Below are 21542 nucleotides of genomic sequence, written 5' to 3'. Positions count from 1 at the left end.
AAGAGATCTGAACCCCATTTACAAAGGTATGGGGGGGGGGCACGCACAGGAGAGGAGAATCATTTCTCCCTTTAGCACATTATTCTAGTCTGGGAAGAAGGGTGAGCTAGGTTTTTTAAAGAAAATCCCCCCTTTTAGAGACCTAGGAGTGTCTAATTTCAAACTAGTGGTATCCCTTGTTAAGGCCTGTACTGCACTGTTCACTAGACAGCTGGTCATAAGCACATCCAGTGCAGTGATCCCTTTTTGAAAATGAGATGGTATGAAAACTTAATAAATCTTAGACAAGTAAATATTTATTGAAATCTTTAAAATCCTAGAGCCTAAATGAAACTTGTGTCAAATTGACATACGCAGGCACTACAATTCTCACAAACCCTGTTTTACAATGCATGGGGATAAGAAAGCACAGGAGGGATTTCTGAGCAAACATTACTTTGGGTTAATAGAAGATGCATGGTTCTTAAAGAAACCCTTTCAGCTATAAACAGCAAGTGTCAGTGGTTTAGTATCATTGATTAAACTGGGTTGCGTTTGTCAAGAACACATGCAGCTATTTACTCTTCCATCACTTTTTCCTGTTTGAAGTGTAGTTGGACAGTTGACTTTGCCTTACATGCTACATCGTGTCACTTGACAGCTTCTAAACACTGGAAGCAGCTGGAATGGTGTACAGCCCTCTCCACACTTAAGATAGTATTTTCAAATCAAGCTCCATTAGCCTACCTCTGCTGCTACTGCATTCAATGAAAATTTGACCTTTACTTCAATGGGAGAATTTGGCTGAATGCTTTTGAAAACTTCACCCTTCATTTGCACTGGGCCCATCTCCATCAGCTTCATGGACTATTCCTTACAATTTCATGAGGACAGCGCGTTGATTCTTGGTTTTGAAATATTCCACAAAAGCCTGATCTTAACAGACAAACAGCCTGCAACACTGAGTCCTTCATACTGATACTCACACCTCAGAACTTAAGGGCAACACTTCTCAGGTCCAAGCTGTTTTTGGACGACCATAGGGCTGGAAGAAAGTCAATAGCAAGAAATACCATAAGAATTTTACATTCAGAATTAAACTCCCAGGCATGTCATACTCAAGGTGCTGGCCCCTTAGTGGATAAGCTGTAGCTGGTGGTTCTCGTTTTGCAGACAGTACCATGTTCTATTAATGGACAAGACAACAACTTTCATGAAAAGCCACCAGTTACTTGGATAGTCACTCCTCCAAAGAGAACTGGAGTGCCAAGCAATGAGAGGGTGTCAAAGGTTCTCATTACTGCTATGGTAAAGGGATAAGAATGAAAACACTCTGTCCTATCATCTAGAATTAGAAGCCAGCTGGCATAGGACAGGTGTTTTTTTTCCTGGGCATGTAAGAAACTTTCCAAAACCAGTTAGTATTCTGGCAGCAGGAATGCTGCATTTGACAAACAGGATCCTGCTGCTTTTGTAGTTTTTTTGGATTCTTGGGCAGAGACAGGGATGGTGGGAGCAGCACAGTGAAGCACCTGGTGATAGCCACACACTATTGCATGGATTGAGAACTTAGGATATACTTTGAGGCAGTTATGAAAGATCTTGCTTTAAAGACTTATAAAATGATTATCTGCAAAAGACAGGAAACTGGCAACGCCTGAGACATAATACCATAGCAATCTGAACCTTCCCGAGACAGTGACCCCTTTTCATTTGGGAGACCCATTAGAAATGGCAGTGGGGGAGAGGTAGTGAACTTACTCTGCCAGCAGTCACTGCCCCTGAGCAAGGACACTGAGAGCATTTTTAGGTGTGAAACCTTTGCCCACCTCAGGAGCAGCTCTGACTTTTCCTGATGAAGAGGAACTGTGCTCAGAGGCAATTGCTGGTTATTCTCTGCAGCATGCTGACCTCCATTGTCAAACACCATGAACTAGCTGGGAATGGAACGTTAGGGTGGGCAACGTGCATGATTCCATCTGGTCCTGCCAAGGATCCTGCTCCTTACCTTACTGTGATAGCCCCGCTCAGTCATGCGCTTGGCCTCTTGCCACACTAACTCCTCACAGCGTTGCTCTGCCAGTCTTGCTTCTTCCTCCTCCTCTTTCTGGCGCTGTGACTCTTCCTGCTCTTGGAGGCGACGCTCTGTAAGCTGTGTATTTTTAAAGATATGCCCTTGAAGTGAGAGCACAGGTAAACAGACCCAACTAAACAAAGGGTGGGAAAGGTCAGGACTCAAAAGGCTTGAATCAGTGTCAGATCCATCTTAGTTAATTGGATACTTTAGTATTAGGGTGGGAGTTACCTAACTAAGCTGCAGTTACATCTGCTTGCAATGTGTACTCTACCTTTGCTAGCAAAATTGGGAAAGTTTCAGTAGAAAGTTACCGAGAACCTTGTTCTGACACTAAGGAATCTAAGAGCATTTTTCCATGCACTAAAAACTAGCTAAGCAAAGTACATTAGCTAACAGCATCCTGAATGACCTCGGGTGCAGGTTTGATGAAGACCGGGGCTCTACCTGGGACTCCAGCTCTTGTTTGCGAGCTGTTTTTAGTTCCTCCTCTTCCTCTCTCTCTCGGCGAGTCAGCTCTTTTGCCTCCTCAAGCTCCCTAATCAGTTGTTCCCGGTATTTTACACATTCCTCCTGGGCATGTCGATTTAGCTCCACCTTCTCTTGGATCTGACACAGTCTGCCTGCAAGGACCTGTTTGGAATAAGAAGGGGGATGAAGGGAAGAAATAGGGTAAATAGGAAGAAAGGGGCCAGACTCAGAAACCAAACTAAGCAGATCTTTATCTAGACAGTTAAGCCAGTTCTCAGAAAATAACTTGGGCCAACAAAGAAAAGCCCATCCCCTGGCACAGAGGTAACCAGAGGCCTTACTGAGCCTCTACTATGTATTCTATGTAAATTTTACACCAGTATAAAAGTCCCTGTTTTAACCAGGAGAGCACAGTAATCGCTGTAGAGAGGGCACCACCTCATTCATCAGTCTGTCTCTGGCCTTCCTCTCTCTCTCCCATTCTTCTTCTCTTTTTTCCCACACTTGTTTAGCTTCTTCCCTGAAGGAAAGAGAGAGAGGAGAGTTCCTTTCCAGCATTATTGCTTGCAATAAAGAGACAATAACAGAGAAGCCTTCAATACCTTATTTCCTGCAGCCTCTCCAGTTTACATGTGTATGTAAAAAGAAAAGGAGGACTTGTGGCACCTTAGAGACTAACCAATTTATTTGAGCATAAGCTTTCGTGAGCTACAGCTCACTTCATCGGATGCATAATTAAAGTGGAAAATACAGTGAGGAGATTTATATACACACAGACCATGAAAAAATGGCTGTTTATCATACATATTGTAAGGAGAGTGATCACTTAAGATGAGCTATTACCAGCAGGAAAGTGGGGTGGGGGGGAGAGCCACTGACTTCCTGAGGAAACTACAATCCATCTGTGATCTTCCTGAAAACACCATCCTGGCCACTATGGATGTAGAAGCCCTCTATGCCAACATTCCACACAAAGATGGATACGAGCCGTCAAGAACACTATCCCCGATAATGTCACGGCAAACCTGGTGGGTGAACTTTGTGACTTTGTCCTCACCCATAACTGTTTCACATTTGGGGACAATGTATACCTTCAAATCAGAGGCACTGCTGTGGGTACCCGCATGGCCGCACGGTATGCCAACATTTTTATGGCTGATTTAGAACAACGCTTCCTCAGCTCTCGTCCCCTAATGCCCCTACTCTACTTGTGCTATATTGATGACATCATCATCTGGAGCCATGGAAAAGAAGCCCTTGAGGAATTCCACCATGATTTCAACAATTTCCATCCCATCATCAACCTCAGCCTGGACCAGTCCACACAAGAGATCCACTTCCTAGACACTACGGTGCTAATAAGCGATGGTCACATAAACACCACCCTATACCGGAAACCTACTGACTGCTATTCCTACCTATATACCTCTAGCTTTCATCCAGACCACACCACACGATCCATTGTCTACAGCCAAGCTCTACAATACAACCGCATTTGCTCCAACCCCTCAGACAGAGACAAACGCCTACAAGATCTCTATCAAGCATTTTTACAACTACAATACCCACCTGCTGAAGTGAAGAAACAGATTGACAGAGCCAGAAGAGTACCTAGAAGTCACCTACTACAGGACAGGCCCAACAAAGAAAATAACAGAACGCCACTAGCCGTCACCTTCAGCCCCCAACTAAAACCCCTCCAACGCATTATCAAGGATCTACAACTTATCCTGAAGGACGACCCATCACTCTCACAAATCTTGGGAGACAGGCCAGTCCTTGCCTACAGACAGCCCCCCAACCTGAGGCAAATACTCACCAGCAACCACACACCACAACCACTAACCCAGGAACCTATCCTTGGAACAAAGCCCGTTGCCAACTGTGCCCACATATCTATTCAGGGGACACCATCATAGGGCCTAATCACATCAGCCACACTATCAGAGACTCGTTCACCCGCACATCCACCAATGTGATATATGCCATCATGTGCCAGCAATGCCCCTCTGCCATGTACATTGGTCAAACTGGACAGTCTCTACGTAAAAGAATAAATGGACACAAATCAGATGTCAAGAATTATAACATTCATAAACCAGTCGGAGAACACTTCAATCTCTCTGGTCACTCGATTTCTGATCTAAAAGTGACTATTCAACAAAAAAAACTTAGAAAACAGACTCAGAGAATACTGAATTGGAATTAATTTGCAAATTGGATATAATTTAGGCTTGAATAGAAACTGGGAGTGGTTGAGTCATACAAAGTAAAACTATTTCCCCTTGTTTATTCCTCCCCCCTCGCCTCCCCACTCTTCCTCAGACTTTATTGTTAACTCCTGGAAATGCGCTGGAAGTGGCCCACCTTGATTATCACTTCAAAAGGTTTTCTCTCCCCCCACCCCACTCTCCTGCTAGTAATAGCTCATCTGAAGTGATCACTCTCCTTACAATATGTATGATAAACACCCATTTTTTCCATGGTCTGTGTGTATATAAATCTCCTCACTGTATTTTCCACTTTATGCATCCGATGAAGTGAGCTGTAGCTTACGAAAGCTCATGCTCAAATAAATTGGTTAGTCTCTAAGGTGCCACAAGTACTCCTTTTCTTTTTGCGAATACAGACTAACACAGCTGCTACTCTGAAACATGCGTATGTAGAGAACTGCAAGAAAGAAATTTGTCTGTTCTAAACCTTATGCTCAGAGGTGCTCCTGCTTCCAACAGAGATGGGAAACCAGGGCACTGCCAGAAAATTTAGTTTGCAAAGCTCTTTCGCAACAGCATGTATAGCAAGGAAAGTCCTTATGAAGTATCATACTGACTCCTCTAGCTTTCACTGAGCCAAATTCTGCTCCCACTCACACCCCATGTAAACTTTTTGAAGTCAGTGGGGTTACAGTGGATTCTCTTTCAACCTCCATCTCTCTTGAGAAACAAAAGGAAACACACAACTTTAGAAATCATATAGATGCCACAAAGCCCACTGGCTAGATGATCAAATGCTGGTTTTAAGTTCTTGTCAGAAAAGTCTGACTAGAGTCCTAATGTGGATGGGCAAGGATCAGACTTGTTCACTGTTGCCAATCCATTATTTCTAAAAATACTTGCTCCCTGTTTATTAACTTTAGTACTAGTTGCAATAAGAGAGACTGATTATGGAATCACTCCCATCAAGGAGAAGGAACCAGAAGGTCTTGATGCTTTTCAGCCAAAAGAACTGTGTCCTTTCACCTTAATATCATTGTGTTACGTCCAACATTGTGATTGGATGGCTAAACCATTCAACATAAAAGATGGAAAGTAGAAAAGGACCTAAAATCCACCCCTACTTCTGTTACACAGGACTCTGTGTAATCAGCCTTTCCTTCTAAAACTGCAAGACTAACTAGGAAGCCAGGAAGAAGATGGCTTCAAGTTGTCCCTTCCTCGCCTGTGTGTATCAACAAAGTAACATTTACAGAGTTCTACCAACCTAGAAAAAAGGATGTTTTTAAAGGGAAGCATTCATCACATTTAAACTCTCTCCAGCAACCTACAGGAGGCTTGTCAGATTCACCTGAAAATGGTCTCCAGTTCTGCCTCTCGTGCCTTTTCTAACTGGAGCTGCTCCTCAATTACATGTTTCATCCAGGCAGCATCTGCAGCAGCCCGCTCCCGTCTAGCGGAGTGGAGGCGTTGGTCCTCATCTTCCTTCTCTAGAAGGGCTAATAGTATTTGTCTGTCCATCTCCTAGAGAAAAGCCAGAAAAGTCACACACACACACAGCAGGTTTTCAAACCAGGCTGCAAGTAAGTTCTCAATGTGCACAAACATGCTAATGTCAAGACTAATCATGGACTGGAAGCACATAACAGATCCTCAGCACCATTCCTAATTTCCTCTTGCCCTAATGCCACCAGGGGGAGATGGAAGAAGCTTGGTAAGGCTCTGGACAGACGAGATATGCAAACAAAGTAATCAACATGCAGAAGCAGCAGTTTCTAGTGCAAGAAGAGTGTACTACATAGAACAGTTAAGTGATCTCTGGTCTTGTCTTACCAGCTCCTGTTGTATCTGCTGTGCACGTCTCTTTAGTTGGGCATTATACTGATGTCTCAAAAAGCGACTAGGAAAAAAAAAAGAGGATACAAAACCAGACTAGCTCCAAAGTCCCATGTTCTTATTTAGCAACATTCAGAAAAGCGAACCATGACTAGTACCATCTATAAGCATTGGTAGGGGGAACAGTTCTTACTGCGTTAGGAAAAAAAATTGCACTATGTCTATTTAAAGTGCTAGCCCATCCACTGCTCTGGATTTTCCAGATATACAATATTAAGTAAATATACAGCCCACAGTAACACTGACAATATCCCCACATACAGTAGGTACTACCATGGACACAGGAATGGCTTTCTCCCAACACCCACAGCACTGAACTATACCATATCATACCCAAGCTCCAGCTTCTTCCTGCATGCTTCCATTTGCTTCCTCTCTTCTTCCAGCTCCTCCAGCTCCCATTGCTGTTTTAGTAAATTCTCTTGCTCTTTCTTCAGTTTTGTTGCCTGTTATAAAAGGAATAGCGTTTCAGGGAGCTACAGCCTCCAGCTTCCCCATCCATTCTCAGATTCTTTATAGTTGTTGCAGGAGGGCAAAAGCAGCACAGAGAACCAGTTACACAGCACAATCTTTCATTTTCTCATCAGTACTAGAGTAACATCTGCAATTCTCTATATCCAGCACTACCATTAGAACAGGGTACATTTTTCAGGATGTACTCTCCAATATAACAACCATGCCCATTGAGTCAGAAGCTGCTTCAATGACTGGTTGGTTCTCGCTGACAGAGAAGCAGTAGCCATAAAGCCTGATCCTGAGGGTTCCAGTGGGAAATAAGGAGAAGGGAAGAAGATAAAATCCTCCCTGATCTGGAAGTGTTCTCAGGTATTGGCAGCTGGCAGCATGAAACACTTTGAGACAAATTCCTTCCAGCAGGAGGCTGGCACCCCACCTCAGAATTGAACCTCTGTACCTGTGGTTGTGGCATGTTTTACTGCCAGCAGTGGGATGAGTTCTAAAAAGAACTAGACTCCTTTTCAAGCAGTTTCTTTTTGGGTATGGTAAAGATCCCACACTAATTTCACTCTTGCCTTAGTGTGTTAGAATATTGGAGACATAACTAGGAACTCCTGTTGGAAAAAAGCCTTCAGGCTGCAAGCTACCAGGCTTGGTGAGGTTCCTAAAAAGGTTCCTTCCTTTCTCTGAGGCAACAAATGAAATTGGGGTGCTCAAATACTAGGGAGGAACACATGAAGGCCCAGGGCTAAATCTCACTGAAAAGTACCAAGACGCAGGTAGAAAGTAAGGAGTCATTGCTAGCAGAAGCCACGTCACATCCAGTTAGAACGACTGGCCCTGCTGCTTCACCTCAGTATTGAGAAACAGATTCAGCCAGAATCATAACACTGGCCTGACCTCTCCCTTCTAAGATTCCATTAGAGTGGGTTCAGAACCAACTCACTGCTCTGGTATCTCCCACCTGGACTGGAGGCTAGCAAGTGCACTCTGCTTCAGATGAGGGGAAACTAACTAGTTACCTCCATCTCCCGGAACTTCAGTTCTTCCATTTGTTGCAGTAACACCTCAGCTCGTTTCTTCTCTTCCAGCTGCCTCCTTTCTTTCTCTTGTTTCAGTCTTTCCAGTGCTTCTCTTCGGGCAATTTCATATTCATTTTCATACCGTCTTTTTTCTTCTCTTTCAGTTGCTTCTTGCTGATTGAGCCCAAACAAAACATTTTAACGTAGTAACTGTAAATCAATACCAAATCACACGTATTTCAACTAATAGGGTGTTCTATATATACAAATATTCTAACATTTTAAAAGTCTGGGTTATCAGTCACTTCAGACTGTGTTTAGACTTTATGAAATGCTTGTAGGACGCTGCATGTACACCAGACACTCGCTGGAACGCGGGGTTCAGGATCCATGTGGGGACCGTATTACCATGGATCCCAATATTTAAATTTGGGATCCATCGCCGCGACCACGCTATATGCGAATCTGCACTATAGCGATGTGCGCTCTGGTGAGGGTCCGCTGTATTCAGCTTATGTCGATACCCCATGTTAGAAGGTCAGCTTTAAGAGTGTGCTCTGTAACTACAAAAGTGTTTGCTCTACAACTGTAAACCCCCGCAATCTGAAGAGAAGCATTAACAAGTGTGAAATACCAATATACTGAAAAAGGTGTCCTCTGCCCAACAGAAGACCCATTGATGCCAGAGAAACCACTGGACATCAGTGGACAAAATACTTTGTTGATTGCTCCCCCCACACCCATCAAGAGGAGACATGCAACAGTTGTTGAACTTTGGGGGATGGGAATAAAAATCCGCATCAAGAATAATTTGTTATCCCTATGCTGGTTGGACTTCAGGGAGAAGGCAAAACTTCGGAGCATAAGCAAGAGATCCCCCACTGTTTAGCTGGGTAAGCCCTAAAGGACATACGGAACCTGCACATTACAGCAGGGTTTATTACTTTTTGGAACCTAAGATTATAACTCATTTGTGTGTGTATGTTTACCTACTCTAACCTAATAACTCTTATTTCCTTTTCTTAGTTAGTAAACCTTTAGTTTATAATAGGATTGGCTACAAGCATTGTCTAAGGTACAAATGACCTGGGGTGACTGGGAGTAACCTGAATATTATTGTGATTTTTTTGGTGTAAGGGTCTATCTATCACAGTGGCAAGATAAACCAGAGTGCCCAAAGGGACCACCTGTGACTCTATGTTAAGGCTGTTATAGCCCCTGAGGAGTTCACACTTGATACTTGGTTGGTGAAATCTAATTATAGAACATACAAACAATGGCACAAATTCCAAATTGGCTGTAACAGTCTGCCCTGAAGTTGGCACCCATGTCCGTGAGCCACTCCAGGAAGCTTGACAATCTGTACTTTCACTGCCAACATAGCTATCTCCTGTAGGCTGCCTTCAAACTAACCAAAGAGTTAAATAAGACCTTGCATATTTTGATATCTGAAACTGCTAAGTTTGCCAAAGTTTAGTTTGTGGTGCAGGAACAAGTTCTTGAAGAGGTGCTCACATAGGTCCTGCATTTAGGTCTCTTAGGTTGGAACAGTGCCCTTGGTGCCACAGCAAGTCATGCAATTTATTTAGTCTACGAAGCAATGCCCCTGATTTTATATTATCAAGCAAACAAACCAGAAATAAAGCCAGAAAGGAGATTTATATACTTGCCTGAGAGAGAAGTTGAGGCAGAATTAAATTGCTAGATCCCATCTTCATGGGAAACAGTGAGGCACCACTATACATTCACTCACAACTGAGTAGAAGAAAGTATTTGGCAGTCCCTTCCACCTCTGACAACACTAACATCTATGTGCAGGAGGTGGAAGGCTAAGTCTCTACAGAAAGAAGGTTTCTGGGGGGAGGGGAGGGGAGAAGTCAGATAAAATGAACATTCCTCTCCCCCACCCCAAAAAAACCAAAATAGTATCTGCTCTTACACTTCAGCACTCTTTCCACAGCTAAGAGGTATCAGTATGACTTAGAGTGGTGGTTCTCAAACTGTGGGTCGGGACCCCAAAGTGGGTTGCGACTCCGTTCTAATGGGGTCATTAGGGCTGCCATTAGATTTGCTGGGGCCCAGAGCCTGAGCCCCACCACCTGCAGCCAAAGCCTGAGCCCTAGGTGGCGGGGCTCAGGCTACAGGCCCCCCTCCTAGGGTCTCCCAGTAATTTTTGTTGTCAGAAGGGGGTCATGGTGCAATGAAGTTTTAGAAACCCTGACTTAGAGCAATCCTAGCATACCTGCTTCTTTTCTGTTAGCTGATCGCCCCAAACGTCTATCACATGCTTCTTGTGGAGCTCTGACTCAATCTGAAGAAGAGAACAGAGATAATCGCAAAATGGTCTCCCATTCTGTACCATGGAAACAGGCTCTAAGAATCTATTATGTGGATTGTTATAGGTCTGCAGACAGGGAGAATTAACTAACTAGTAAGCATTGCATTCCCAGACAACTGTCTGTTCTGGGGTAGCCCACAGTATAGCAGCAGAATCCCCTGAGCTTGGCTGTCTTAGGGAGATTCTCAGCCTTCAGAAGAGGAGACTAAATGACCACCTCTCTCAGTTGAGATACTCATGAACCTCTTTGGCCAAGGAAGATTAGATGGGGCTCTGTGGAGCCTACTAATACACCGCTACCTAAGCCATAGAGGTCACTGCTAAGGATCAGTTTGCAGTATGGAACACTGAGCAGCAGAATTCCTTCCAGCAAATTTGCCCACCACCCCAGAAGTGAGCCTTTATACCAGTGGTTGTGACATGTTTTACAGCCAGCAGTGGGATGCTCTTTCTGCCAAGATCTGAACATGCAATTGGTACAGCATTCCTCAGCCCCTGCTAGCCCTTGGACTCATGTAGCAATTCCAATCACAGGACTAGTTGGGAATAATCACAAATGTTAAAGACTATAGCAATAAGCAGGCAGAGTGGAAGGCCAGCAGAACAAAGGCTAAGAAAGCACTTAGTACAGAATACAATTTTCAAAAATATCTAAGTCCCTTTGGAAGTTCAGTCCCATTGACTTCTAAAGGGACTTAGATGCTTTTGAAAACTGTATCTGGTAAGCCTATAGTACAAGGCAAAAGCCGAGTATCTGAGAATATTGCTGTCTAGTTTCTTGCATTGGCACCAACCTCACCTCACAAGGAGGTGCTTCTACTGTAGTGTTTGCATTTGAGGGTCTGCAGAGTCAGTAATGGAATAAAAAGGTTTCTGATTATTTGGAAGAACACATGCCTGTGGAGTGATGATACAGAACTCTTAAGTAGTTGAACCATTTTTCTTATCTTGACATCTGTTACTTAATTTTTAAAAATCTAAAACCTGATTTAGTACACACAAAACATTAGTGAAGGGATCCCAGTAATTATCACCTCTCGGAGTTTGGTATTGTTCTTCTTCCAGTGTTCATACAGCAGCTCTTCAGCAACCTATCAACAAAACACGAGAGTCAGACCACATCAGAGTAGATCAAAATGTTAATAAATATTACAATCTCCCAAAACATCAGTTTAGTGCTGTATTTCCCAACCCTGATCATACTTGACAATCCCTCCAGACAGCTAGTGAACACATCTTTGGAATGTTACTAAATCAAAGGGATTGGCCATCCCATCAGCATGTCAGGAACATATACTATTGTAATTATATGGAGGGGAGGGGAATTACTCTTATTAAGGCTTAATCCTCCAATAAGATTGAGCCAACTGGAGACTCAATCCTCCAATTCTAAACCCCAGAATTTTTAGACAGACATATTACTGGATAGAATTATAGGGCATCTCTTCTCCAGGAAGCTCTCCAAATGCTTTGCAAACTGTCTATTTAAGGACTGACTCACCCACCAGTGACATGCAGCCAATTCATGATTCAGTTTGGCAGCCAACCATGGAAGTAGCAACACGAGGGAAAGTGAAGAATGACTTCCCCGGTTAAAACTGCTGCAGCAATATAAACAGGCTGAGTGTAATAGTCAGGATCTCAGGGATAGCACCCCAGCTCTTACAGAAAGCGCTGAGGGCCCTTCAATAGCAAGAAGTCAAGATTAGTTGTTCCTCTCATGTTGTTTGACACTCTGTTAACCAAGCCCAAAACAGGTATTTAGAAATCACGAGTTCCCTTTCCTGCAGGACGCAGACACAGGGGACATATATTTCTCTAATCAAGTTTTAAATCAAAGAGAGACTTACCCTTAGCCCCAGGTGTGAGAGGGACAGAAGGGCACCCCAGCTCAGCCCACACACACACACACACACCCCTCAGACCGCTTCTCACAAGCTACCTTTTTCCGGCGCTCTTCTTTGGCAGATTTCAAATCTTCACCTCTCTCTCTGATCTTGCTCAGCTCGGACTCCTTGTTCAGCCTCAGCTCCCCGAGTTCTGCTGCCAGCAATTCTCGCTCCTCGTACAAAAGTTTCCTAAGTTGTTCTCGTCTCTGCTCCAAGCTAAGTTTTTTTTCCTCTTTCATTTTCTCACCGTGATATGCGTTCATGCTACCAAAGACACATAACGGGAGGGAGGATTAAGCATCAGGCTGGCCCAGAGTAAGATCGCCTGCGAGACACAGGGCAGTCTCAAGACACAGACCGCATGCTCATAGAATCATAGAATATCAGGGTTGGAAGGGACCTCAGGAGGTCATCTAGTCCAACCCCCTGCTCAAAGCAGGACCAACACCAACTAAATCATCCCAGCCAGGGCTTTGTCAAGCCTGACCTTAAAAATATCTAAGGAAGGAGATTCCACCACCTCCCTAGGTAACGCATTCCAGTGTTTCACCACCCTCCTAGTGAAAAAGTTTTTCCTACTATCCAACCTAAACCTCCCCCACGGCAACTTGAGACCATTACTCCTCGTTCTGTCATCTGCTACCATTGAGAACAGTCTAGAGCCATCCTCTTTGGAACCCCCTTTCAGGTAGTTGAAAGCAGCTATCAAATCCCCCCTCATTCTTCTCTTCTGCAGGCTAAACAATCCCAGCTCCCTCAGCCTCTCCTCATAACTCATGTGTTCCAGTCCCCTAATCATTTTTGTTGCCCTCCGCGGGACTCCTTCCAATTTATCCACATCCTTCTTGTAGTGTGGGGCCCAAAACTGGACACAGTTCTCCAGAGGAGGCCTCACCAGTGTCGAAGCGAGGGGGACGATCACGTCCCTCGATCTGCTGGCCGTTCCCCTATGTATACACCCCAAAATGCCACTGGCCGCCTTGGCAACAAGGGCACGCTGCTGACTCCTGTCTGCTGCCCCAGAGCCCCTCTCAGCTCACCGGACTGAGGGCAACGCGGGACCTCCCGTGTCCGCGGCCTCCCACGCAAGCCGCACGCACCGGCCCTTCCGCCCCGGGCCCACGGCGGCCGGCGCCGCCCCACGGCCGGGCACAGCAGCCGGCGTGGCGCGGGGGAGCCCCGGCGGCCCCCGGGCTCTTACCTCCGCTGATAGGACCGGCGCGAGCTCCACTGGCTCTGCTTGGCGCTGCAGACCCCGGACTGCTGGAAATAGCGGCTGTTGCGCTCCCACTGCTGCCGCCAGCGGGCCTCCTGCTCCCGCTGCCGCACGAGCTGCTTCTCCAGGGCTCTGCTGCGGCTGGGCCAGGCGGGCCGCGCGGGCAAGGCCATCTGCACAGCCCGAGCACAGGCGAGAGTCAGCGCCCCGGCCCGGCCCCGCAATGCCCGGGGAGGCCCCGCGCCAGGCAGGGGCCAGCCCCCGGGGGAACCCGCCCCGCGCTCGTGCCCCCGGGCGGCCCCAAAGCGGCCGCTACCGAAGCGGGGGGGGGGGACTCACCGCGAGCGGCGGCCGCCGGGGAACAGTAACGGCTTCAGCACGTCCGGCCTCCGCCGCGCAGCACCATGGCAACGCTTCCGGGCGGGGCTACGGGCGCCTTCGAGGGACACGCTGTCCCTCAGCGCGCGACCAGGCGAGACCGACCCTTCCCCCCGCTGCTCCAGCTCAGCCTCGACTTCGGCCTCGCCCCCGCCCCGCCCCGCCCCCTCGTGTGCGCGCGGGCGGTTTCCCCAGCCGACCTGTGCAAACTTCCTTCCCCCCAGTGTGTGAACGCACACATTCCTGCTCACACGCGTTTGCACGCACACATTCCCGCCCACGCCCTTTGTGCTCACACGCGTTTGCACGCACACATTCCCGCCCACGCCCTTTGTGCTCACACGCGTTTGCACGCACACATTCCCGCCCACGCCCTTTGTGCTCACACGCGTTTGCGCGCACACATTCCCGCCCACGCCCTTTGTGCTCGCACGCGTTTGCACGCACACATTCCCGCCCACGCCCTTTGTGCTCGCACGCGTTTGCGCGCACACATTCCCGCCCACGCCCTTTGTGCTCGCACGCATTTGCACGCACACATTCCCGCCCACGCCCTTTGTGCTCGCACGCGTTTGCACGCACACATTCCCACCCACGCCCTTTGTGCTCGCACGCGTTTGCACGCACACATTCCCACCCACGCCCTTTGTGCTCACACATGCACACAGGTGCGCTGTTTGCACATGCATGCGGACCATTTGCACCTACAGTCATGTTCACCTTGCGCACATATTTTCATTTTGAACAACAAACACATTTGGAAATCTGGCCCTTTATTGTTTATCAAGCCCTGCCAGAGATTCCCAGGAACGTGAAGGACTCGCTGACCTGTCACTATTACTTGTATTTGTAAAGTCCCTGCTTGGTGCTGGACTCTGTACTAGACACAGAAGAAGACATCATCCCTCCCAGGAGCTTATACTAAGTGGATGGATGGTGATCAGACACAGTAAGCCCTACCATGAGCCACAGACAATGCCGTTTACTAGTGCTGCTGGCTTTTTACATATATTTCCCTGTGTTGGATTGGGTGGCAGCATTTTGTCCAGTGTGGGATAAGCACTTACATGGGCATTGCAGAAGGAGTGGCTTACTTTAAATGGCAAATAGAAGGAAGGGAGTGTGTTCCGGAGGTATCTGAGTAGCAGGAGAATGCAAAGATGAAGAGAGAAAAGGAGAGGTGAGGTAAAATTGATGCCATGGGCAGACACCTGCATTTTAAAGGGTCAATCTTGAATTTAAAATTATGCATTTAAATTTGCCTGTGCTGCTAATAACACCAGTATTGTTCACACCAGAAGAATGTTAATGAGCTAATGTATTTTTCACCATTTATGCCATTTGTTTGCTTTTATCATTCCAGGCAGGATGACCCAGAAGATGGACTTCCAGTCAGTTTTACTTGTGATGAGGATGGGATGGGAGTTACAATGTGAATGAAATGATGTGATAGTAGTACTGGGAGGGATGACTCTGCAAAGACACAGGTTATGCCTCTGAGCAGACCCAGAACAAACAAGATGTTTCCGGTAGCCTGAGCAGCAGACACAAACTGACCTGAGGGCTACTGCAGTAATTTAATACATTGTGGTGGGCCTTCTCTACTGCACTGTGAGTGCATTAGTAAATGTGACATTCTCTGATTGTCATGAAGTAGCCTCAGGTGATATAACTGAGGTTGCAAACACTGCAGGGGAAGGTTTAGTGACAAACAGAACACCATTTCAATTGAATTTAAAAAAAAAAAAACATTGCTATTAGGCATTTTAAAGCCTTGGTTTTATAAATACCTAGTTTTTTGGCCCTGAATTGACTTGAGATGTCTCCTTCTAAGATCAGAAAATACACGTGAACATTTTAGGCACCTACGTTACAGCCATGCACTCAATGTGACAGTAAATCATGCTCTCTTGAGTCTGACCTTACTGAAACAATTTCTTTAGCAGAATATTGAAATGGCTGAATTGCCTTCCATGTCCTGTGTGCAGAATAGATGGGTTTCAGAGATGAGCCCGTATGCAAAACGAACATTGCTGTCTGTGTGTTAACCTTTGGAAAGCAGGCTGCATGATGAACAAAGCATTACAAAACACACAAGCTGACCATTAAGACCAGAGATCTGACCGACAGTCAAGGAGATACCTATGATATGTCTGGCAGTACCACTGGGATGAATCTAACTGAATGGGGTTTTGCTCTTAGCTTTGAGCTGGTGCTGGGTTTTGGAAATGCTCTGTTATTGTTATACGTAGAAATGTTACTTGCACTGGAGGGTTAGGAATTTAATTTCTTTTAGACCTGGTTTAAAAGTTACAGTGAATGAGCAACAAGTTGTTGACAACAGCATTTGCTACAGGTGCAGGCAGTGTTGTAGTGGGGGTCAACTCACAAAGATGAAAGGGAGCGCAACCTGGCGTTCTCAACAAGCTAGTCCCAAATCATCTGGCGTCTGTATGAACCTGAAGAAATCCCACTGATTCAAATCAACAATCTCTTGACACTCCCTCTAATAATCCTATCTCTTGTTGAATTTTGCATTTGGTGCAAGAACATACATAGGCTGATCATCGTTATTAGTCACTTAATAAGAGCTCAGGTAAGGGTATCACTTTTATGGAGGGGGGCAAATTAGATGCACTGCCCTATCTTTAGATAGCATGATGTGGTCACAGGTTTCTAAGTTTCTGCATCTCAACAAAGGCTGAAGAGACTGTTCTAGTCACATTTTCCAACCGTTGGCAGGTTTTCCTGACATTGCCAAGCAAGGTTATAAACCTAATGGAGATAAGGTTGCAAATTGGATGCATTTTTAAAAGTTGGTGTTCTCATCTCTGGTTGTAGGACACCAGAAATTTAAGTCACTCAAGTAATATTAATAATTTAGACTCACTCATTTGCCTACTGGCTTGGCCAGTAAACTACAGAACTCCCCTAAATTAGGTGCTTTTAATTTATATTATTACTACAAATCTTTCTTAAATAATCCTACAGCAGGTTCTAGCTATAAAATACCACTTAGATATAGGAATAATCAGCAAGAAGGGAACCCTCATGACTTGAGTATGGCAAAACTGAACTACATGAACTTTTGACCTGACTGATATAAATTCTCAGAGAGGACAGAGAACTCATACCCAAGAAAGGACCATAGACTTGCAAACAGAAGTCAACAAACCCCAAGACACAGAACAAACTATTCCAAGTGAATCATATTCCAAATACCTTTTACTCCCAGTTTATCATCTGTTCACACTCCCTCTTGCTGACAGGTCCAAGTTCTTCAGCTAGAAGTTGTAAAGAAGACAGAGGTTGTGCAACTAACAAATACAAGTGCTTGTGGATTGTAGGCAAATAACTCACATTTAGCTAAATATCGCATACAAGTCATGAACTCGGAATACCTGTGACATCAGAATTGCTTCCATTGTCATTTCACAAAAACCGAGCTATGCCACCTATGAATTCATCAAGACAGAGGAGGTGACTGGGTCTATCGGAGAAAGATTCCACTCAAACACAATTCAACTAGTGGGCACGCAGTCACACATGCTACAGTGAAAGTTGTTTAACAATGTAATCCCCTGTTTTCACATGCTCATTATTTACTGAAAAATGCCTGCTGACCTGGATATTTCTATGATTGTTTTCTGCTCAAAGTGCTTTTGTTGTTGTTAAATTTTGAAAAAAATCCAGCATTTTAAAAAAGACAAACAGCAATAGGCAACATTCTAAAAAGGAGGTAAAAAAGTACAGACATAGAAAGCCAGGTATATCCAGGGCTGGCATTTACAGCTTGCAAAATACATTCTCTTTATACAACTGAGCACAAAACATTTTTGAGGTTTGTTAAGTGTGCACCTAATCACCCTGTGCTTTAATTGCATGTCAATAGACACCTGTCAGTCTGGAGGCTTAAAGCAGCTATTAATATAAATTATTTATACAGTGCTCAAAGTCTACATGACATGTTATAAAAAGAGAAAAGGGGTGAAATCTTAACCCTATTGACATAAATGGGAGTTTTGCTATTGACTTCAACAGAGCCAGGATTTCACCCAAGGTCCCTGCCCTCACAATCTTACAGATGAAGAGCCTGATCCTATGAGGTGCTGAGGTTACTACTGTGTGTGATGAGGGTGTCCAGCACCTGGCAGGATTGGGTCCTAAATAAGCTTAAGCTCTTTCATAAGTGCACTCTTGTACATGTGTGTTACTAGCAGTTTGAACAATTATGCAGCCACAAATAAATGGTTGAACAGGTTCAGTGATCTGTAGAATTTGAGTTGTTTTAGGCACTTGTTGCTACCTCAAGTACTTACTGTGCCTTAAAACCTTACACCATTGTAAAGCTTTCAAGCACTTTAAGTATTTATTGTGCTGTAAATATTTAAGGCAGTTTAAAGTTATCCTGTTCAGCATTTGAGTTGACATAAGCACTTATGTCAACTTAAGACATTTATTCTTTTTCTAAAACCCAGGAAATTAAATGCAAAATATTGCACCAATTTACTATTAGTGCTGCAAAGTTAAAATCACAAAGACTCAGAAAATACAAAAATTCAGGTTCCAACAGCAACATTAACCTGCTTGTGAGGAACATATGCAATGTTTTGCACTTGTTATGCTGGTTAAATGTCCCGTTTGATATCTTACTATGCGTACCATAAAATATATAATATACATGTAAAACATAGAGGAGATGACAAGATAATGGGGTGTTGGAGCCTCTATTTCTGCACTTCTGACTTTAATTGTGCTACCTTAACATTGCATTAACACAATTTGCATATATTTAATTATGTACAGGACTTCTTATGAAATTGTGCTTTTGAGACAAATTAGTGAAGATGTATTATTCAGCAAGTTGCTTCTCAAGGACACTGCAGTGATAGATAATCTGATTCAGGCTTCTGTCACTAACAAGTCCTATCTCCACGCTGGGGCCTGCCACGCTTAATGGGATTAATGTTAGTTACTATAATTTACTACATTTCCATCTTGTCTTCTCTTCCCAGAGTTCCATTTCCCCGTGGATGTATTTTGTTTCAGAAGTGCCATGGACCCCAGTGTGAATTTAGGGAAAGCACTCTCTTTGCCCAGGAAGAAAGCACTGCACATAGACTTTGAGTGGAAAAAGCACTCTGTGTGCAGGATTTTGGTTTGAATCTTTTTCCTCCCTTTTGAGGAAGTGCTTAAAATTCACCGTCTGCATGTCAAGTTTTTTAAGCCCGATCTAACAGGAACAGTAAGTTATGTGCCAATTAAACCATCTGGTCTATATAAAAAATTTAGTTATATTAAATATTTAATGACAAACTAGATTAGAATACCTCATTAAGGCCTGAGAAAGGAACCTCTGGAACAGGGCCAATGAAGTATAAATAAAGAGGCTGCACAATCAGTCAGTTTTACCAGCGAGTGCTGCTAGGAGTGTAGTTTGATTTCTAGATGCTATCATTGAGAAAATCATATACAAACACATTTCTGAATTGCGTTCAGTGCAGATGCTCCAGCACACTTCTGTCTCACTTGGCTCTACCCGGTGCAGCGGAGCTGTAATTGGCAGATATTTTCACAAATGGGGAAAGCCAGCGCAATTTGAGGCTGCAGTGTGAACAGGCACCAAAGGGCACAAAGTTCTGTCTTAAGCTACACACCGTAGTTCCTGGCACAAAAAGGCCTCGAGATACATTTGTCCCTTGCTTTAGCCAAGCAAGCAGTGAAATATATTTTGCTCCTGAGCCAGAATGGGATGTAATAATGATTAGGTTAATGACCCAGCACAGGGCTCTTGGCATATAATGCAGCATTTACAAGCAACTGAAAGAAACATTTTGGGAGGGGAAAACAGATAGAAGGTTCAACCTTAATGAAATATACTGGACTTCAGGTTGTCAGGATAACCTCCATAGAACACATGGACCAGTCCCAGTTCTCACAGCTCTCGCCTGCAAACCTACCTTTGAAAGCCATTGGTGCTGGCTGCCATGAACTCAGCTCGGCCAACAGGCATGTAGGCCTTTGGTGCTGGATGGCATTAATTCCAGAAGGATGACTTGGCTAGCAAGCTGCCTTCCGGGGATAATACTGAGAGTCGGTTTGGTCCGTGGGGCACATCATGCATCCCTAGTGCTACCTCCATCAATGGCTATTAGCCAGGATGGGCAGGGATGGTGTCTCTAGCCTCTGTTTGTTCATTTCCTTTGAGGCACCTGGCACTGGCCACTGGAGGACAGGATACTGGGCTAGATGGACCTTTGGTCTGACCCAGTATGACCATTTTTATGTTCTTATGTTCCATGGGACAAACTGGGCACCTCTGCAGTGGGGCGTGCTGGTCTTTGTGATTCTGCTTGGCTGGGGAGTGTCAGGCACTCCTGCCACTAGCATAGTGGGACATGCCTGGTGCTCTGGTTGGCACTAGCATACTGGTGCATGCCAGGGGCTGGGTCTGGCACTAGCATGGCAGGGCGCACTGGGTTCTGTGGATGGCACTAAGGTGGGGCATACTGAGCTCTGGCACTAAAACACCATAATAGAGGCTCAAACTATATGTATACCCCAAATAAAAAAAAGAGCAAAAAATGCCACCATGGCTAAACAACAAAGTAAAAGAGGTGGTTACAAAAAGACTTCCTTTAAAAATTGCAAGTCAGACCTTATCGAGGAAAACAGAAAGGAGCATAAACTCTGGCAAGTCAAGTGGGAAAGTATAATTAGGCCAGAAAGAGAATTTGAAGAGCAATTAGAAAAAGACACAAAAACTAACAGCAAAATGATTTTTAAGTACAGGAGAAGCAGGAAGCCTGCCAAATAATCAGTGGGATCACTGGAACATCGGCGTGCTAAAGGAGCGTGCAAAGAAGACAAAGCTGTTGCACACAAGCTAAATGAATTATTTGCATTTATCTTCACTGCAGAGAATGTGAGGGCATTTCCCACACCTGAGCCATTCTTTTTCAGTGACAAATCGGAGCAACTGTCCCAGACTGAGGTGTCCATATAGGAGGATTGGGAACAAATGGATCAGTCAAACAGTAATAAGTCACCAGGACCAGATGGTGTTCACTGGAGTCGGTGCTAGGCAAATTCTTATCCTGAAAAGTGAATAGGGGGGGCCCCTTGAGCTGCTCTGAGCCCTAAGCAATTGCTGTCTCTCCTTATACCTAGCACTGGCTCTGGTGTTCACCCAGGAGTTCTGAAGGAACTCAAATATGAAATTGCAAAACTACTAACTGTGGTGTTAGAGTAACAGCCGTGTTAGTCTGTATTCGCAAAAAGAAAAGGAGTACTTTTACATCCGATGAAGTGAGCTGTAGCTCACGAAAGCTCATGCTCAAATAAATTGGTTAGTCTCTAAGGTGCCACAAGTCCTCCTTTTCTTTTTAACTGTGGTGTGTATATGTAACCGATCACTTAAATCAGCCTCTGTACCAGATGACTGGAAGGGTAGCTGATTTCATGTAGATTTTAAAAGAAGGCTCCAGAGATGATTCTGGCAATTACAGGCTGGTAAACCTAACTTCAGTACCAGGCAAATTATCATAAGAACGGCCACATTGGCTCAGACCAATGGTCCATCTAGCCTGGTATCCATTGTCTTCTGACAG

At 44.8% G+C, this 21542-nt stretch overlaps 1 protein-coding gene across 2 annotated transcripts; it reads right to left on the bottom strand.

Moving 5' to 3' along the window:
- Nucleotides 1-274: 274 nt before the first annotated feature.
- On the bottom strand, nucleotides 275-14001 carry TCHP (trichoplein keratin filament binding). 2 transcript variants are annotated; one of them, XM_073312625.2, is made up of 13 exons: nucleotides 13894-14001; nucleotides 13540-13727; nucleotides 12392-12602; nucleotides 11484-11540; nucleotides 10354-10422; nucleotides 8112-8285; nucleotides 6967-7079; nucleotides 6571-6637; nucleotides 6089-6261; nucleotides 2963-3044; nucleotides 2501-2686; nucleotides 1988-2131; nucleotides 275-1024 (listed from the first exon to the last, which is right to left on the bottom strand). In XM_073312625.2, exons 2-13 carry the CDS (start codon nucleotides 13725-13727, stop codon nucleotides 992-994), a joined length of 1497 nt encoding a protein of 498 aa, XP_073168726.1. In that variant the 5' UTR covers nucleotides 13894-14001; the 3' UTR covers nucleotides 275-991. The 2 variants fall into 2 exon arrangements, with proteins under 2 accessions (XP_073168726.1, XP_073168727.1); XM_073312626.2 differs by lacking the exons at nucleotides 10354-10422; nucleotides 13894-14001 and having other exon boundaries at nucleotides 13540-13875.
- Nucleotides 14002-21542: the final 7541 nt, after the last annotated feature.

The sequence above is a fragment of the Lepidochelys kempii genome, chromosome 15 (assembly GCF_965140285.1).
Source record: "Lepidochelys kempii isolate rLepKem1 chromosome 15, rLepKem1.hap1, whole genome shotgun sequence".
Lineage (NCBI taxonomy): Eukaryota > Metazoa > Chordata > Testudines > Cheloniidae > Lepidochelys > Lepidochelys kempii.
This window is presented reverse-complemented; position numbering and strand designations above follow the sequence as displayed.

Coding starts and splice junctions, on each gene's coding strand:
- TCHP (XM_073312625.2), bottom strand. CDS start 13,727: ATGGCCTTGCCCGCGCGGCCCGCCTGGCCCAGCCGCAGCAGAGCCCTG. Junction 3,045..6,088: donor GAACTGGAGACCATTTTCAG/GTGAATCTGACA, acceptor TCTTTCCTTCAG/GGAAGAAGCTAAACAAGTGT. Junction 2,132..2,500: donor AACAAGAGCTGGAGTCCCAG/GTAGAGCCCCGG, acceptor AAAAATACACAG/CTTACAGAGCGTCGCCTCCA.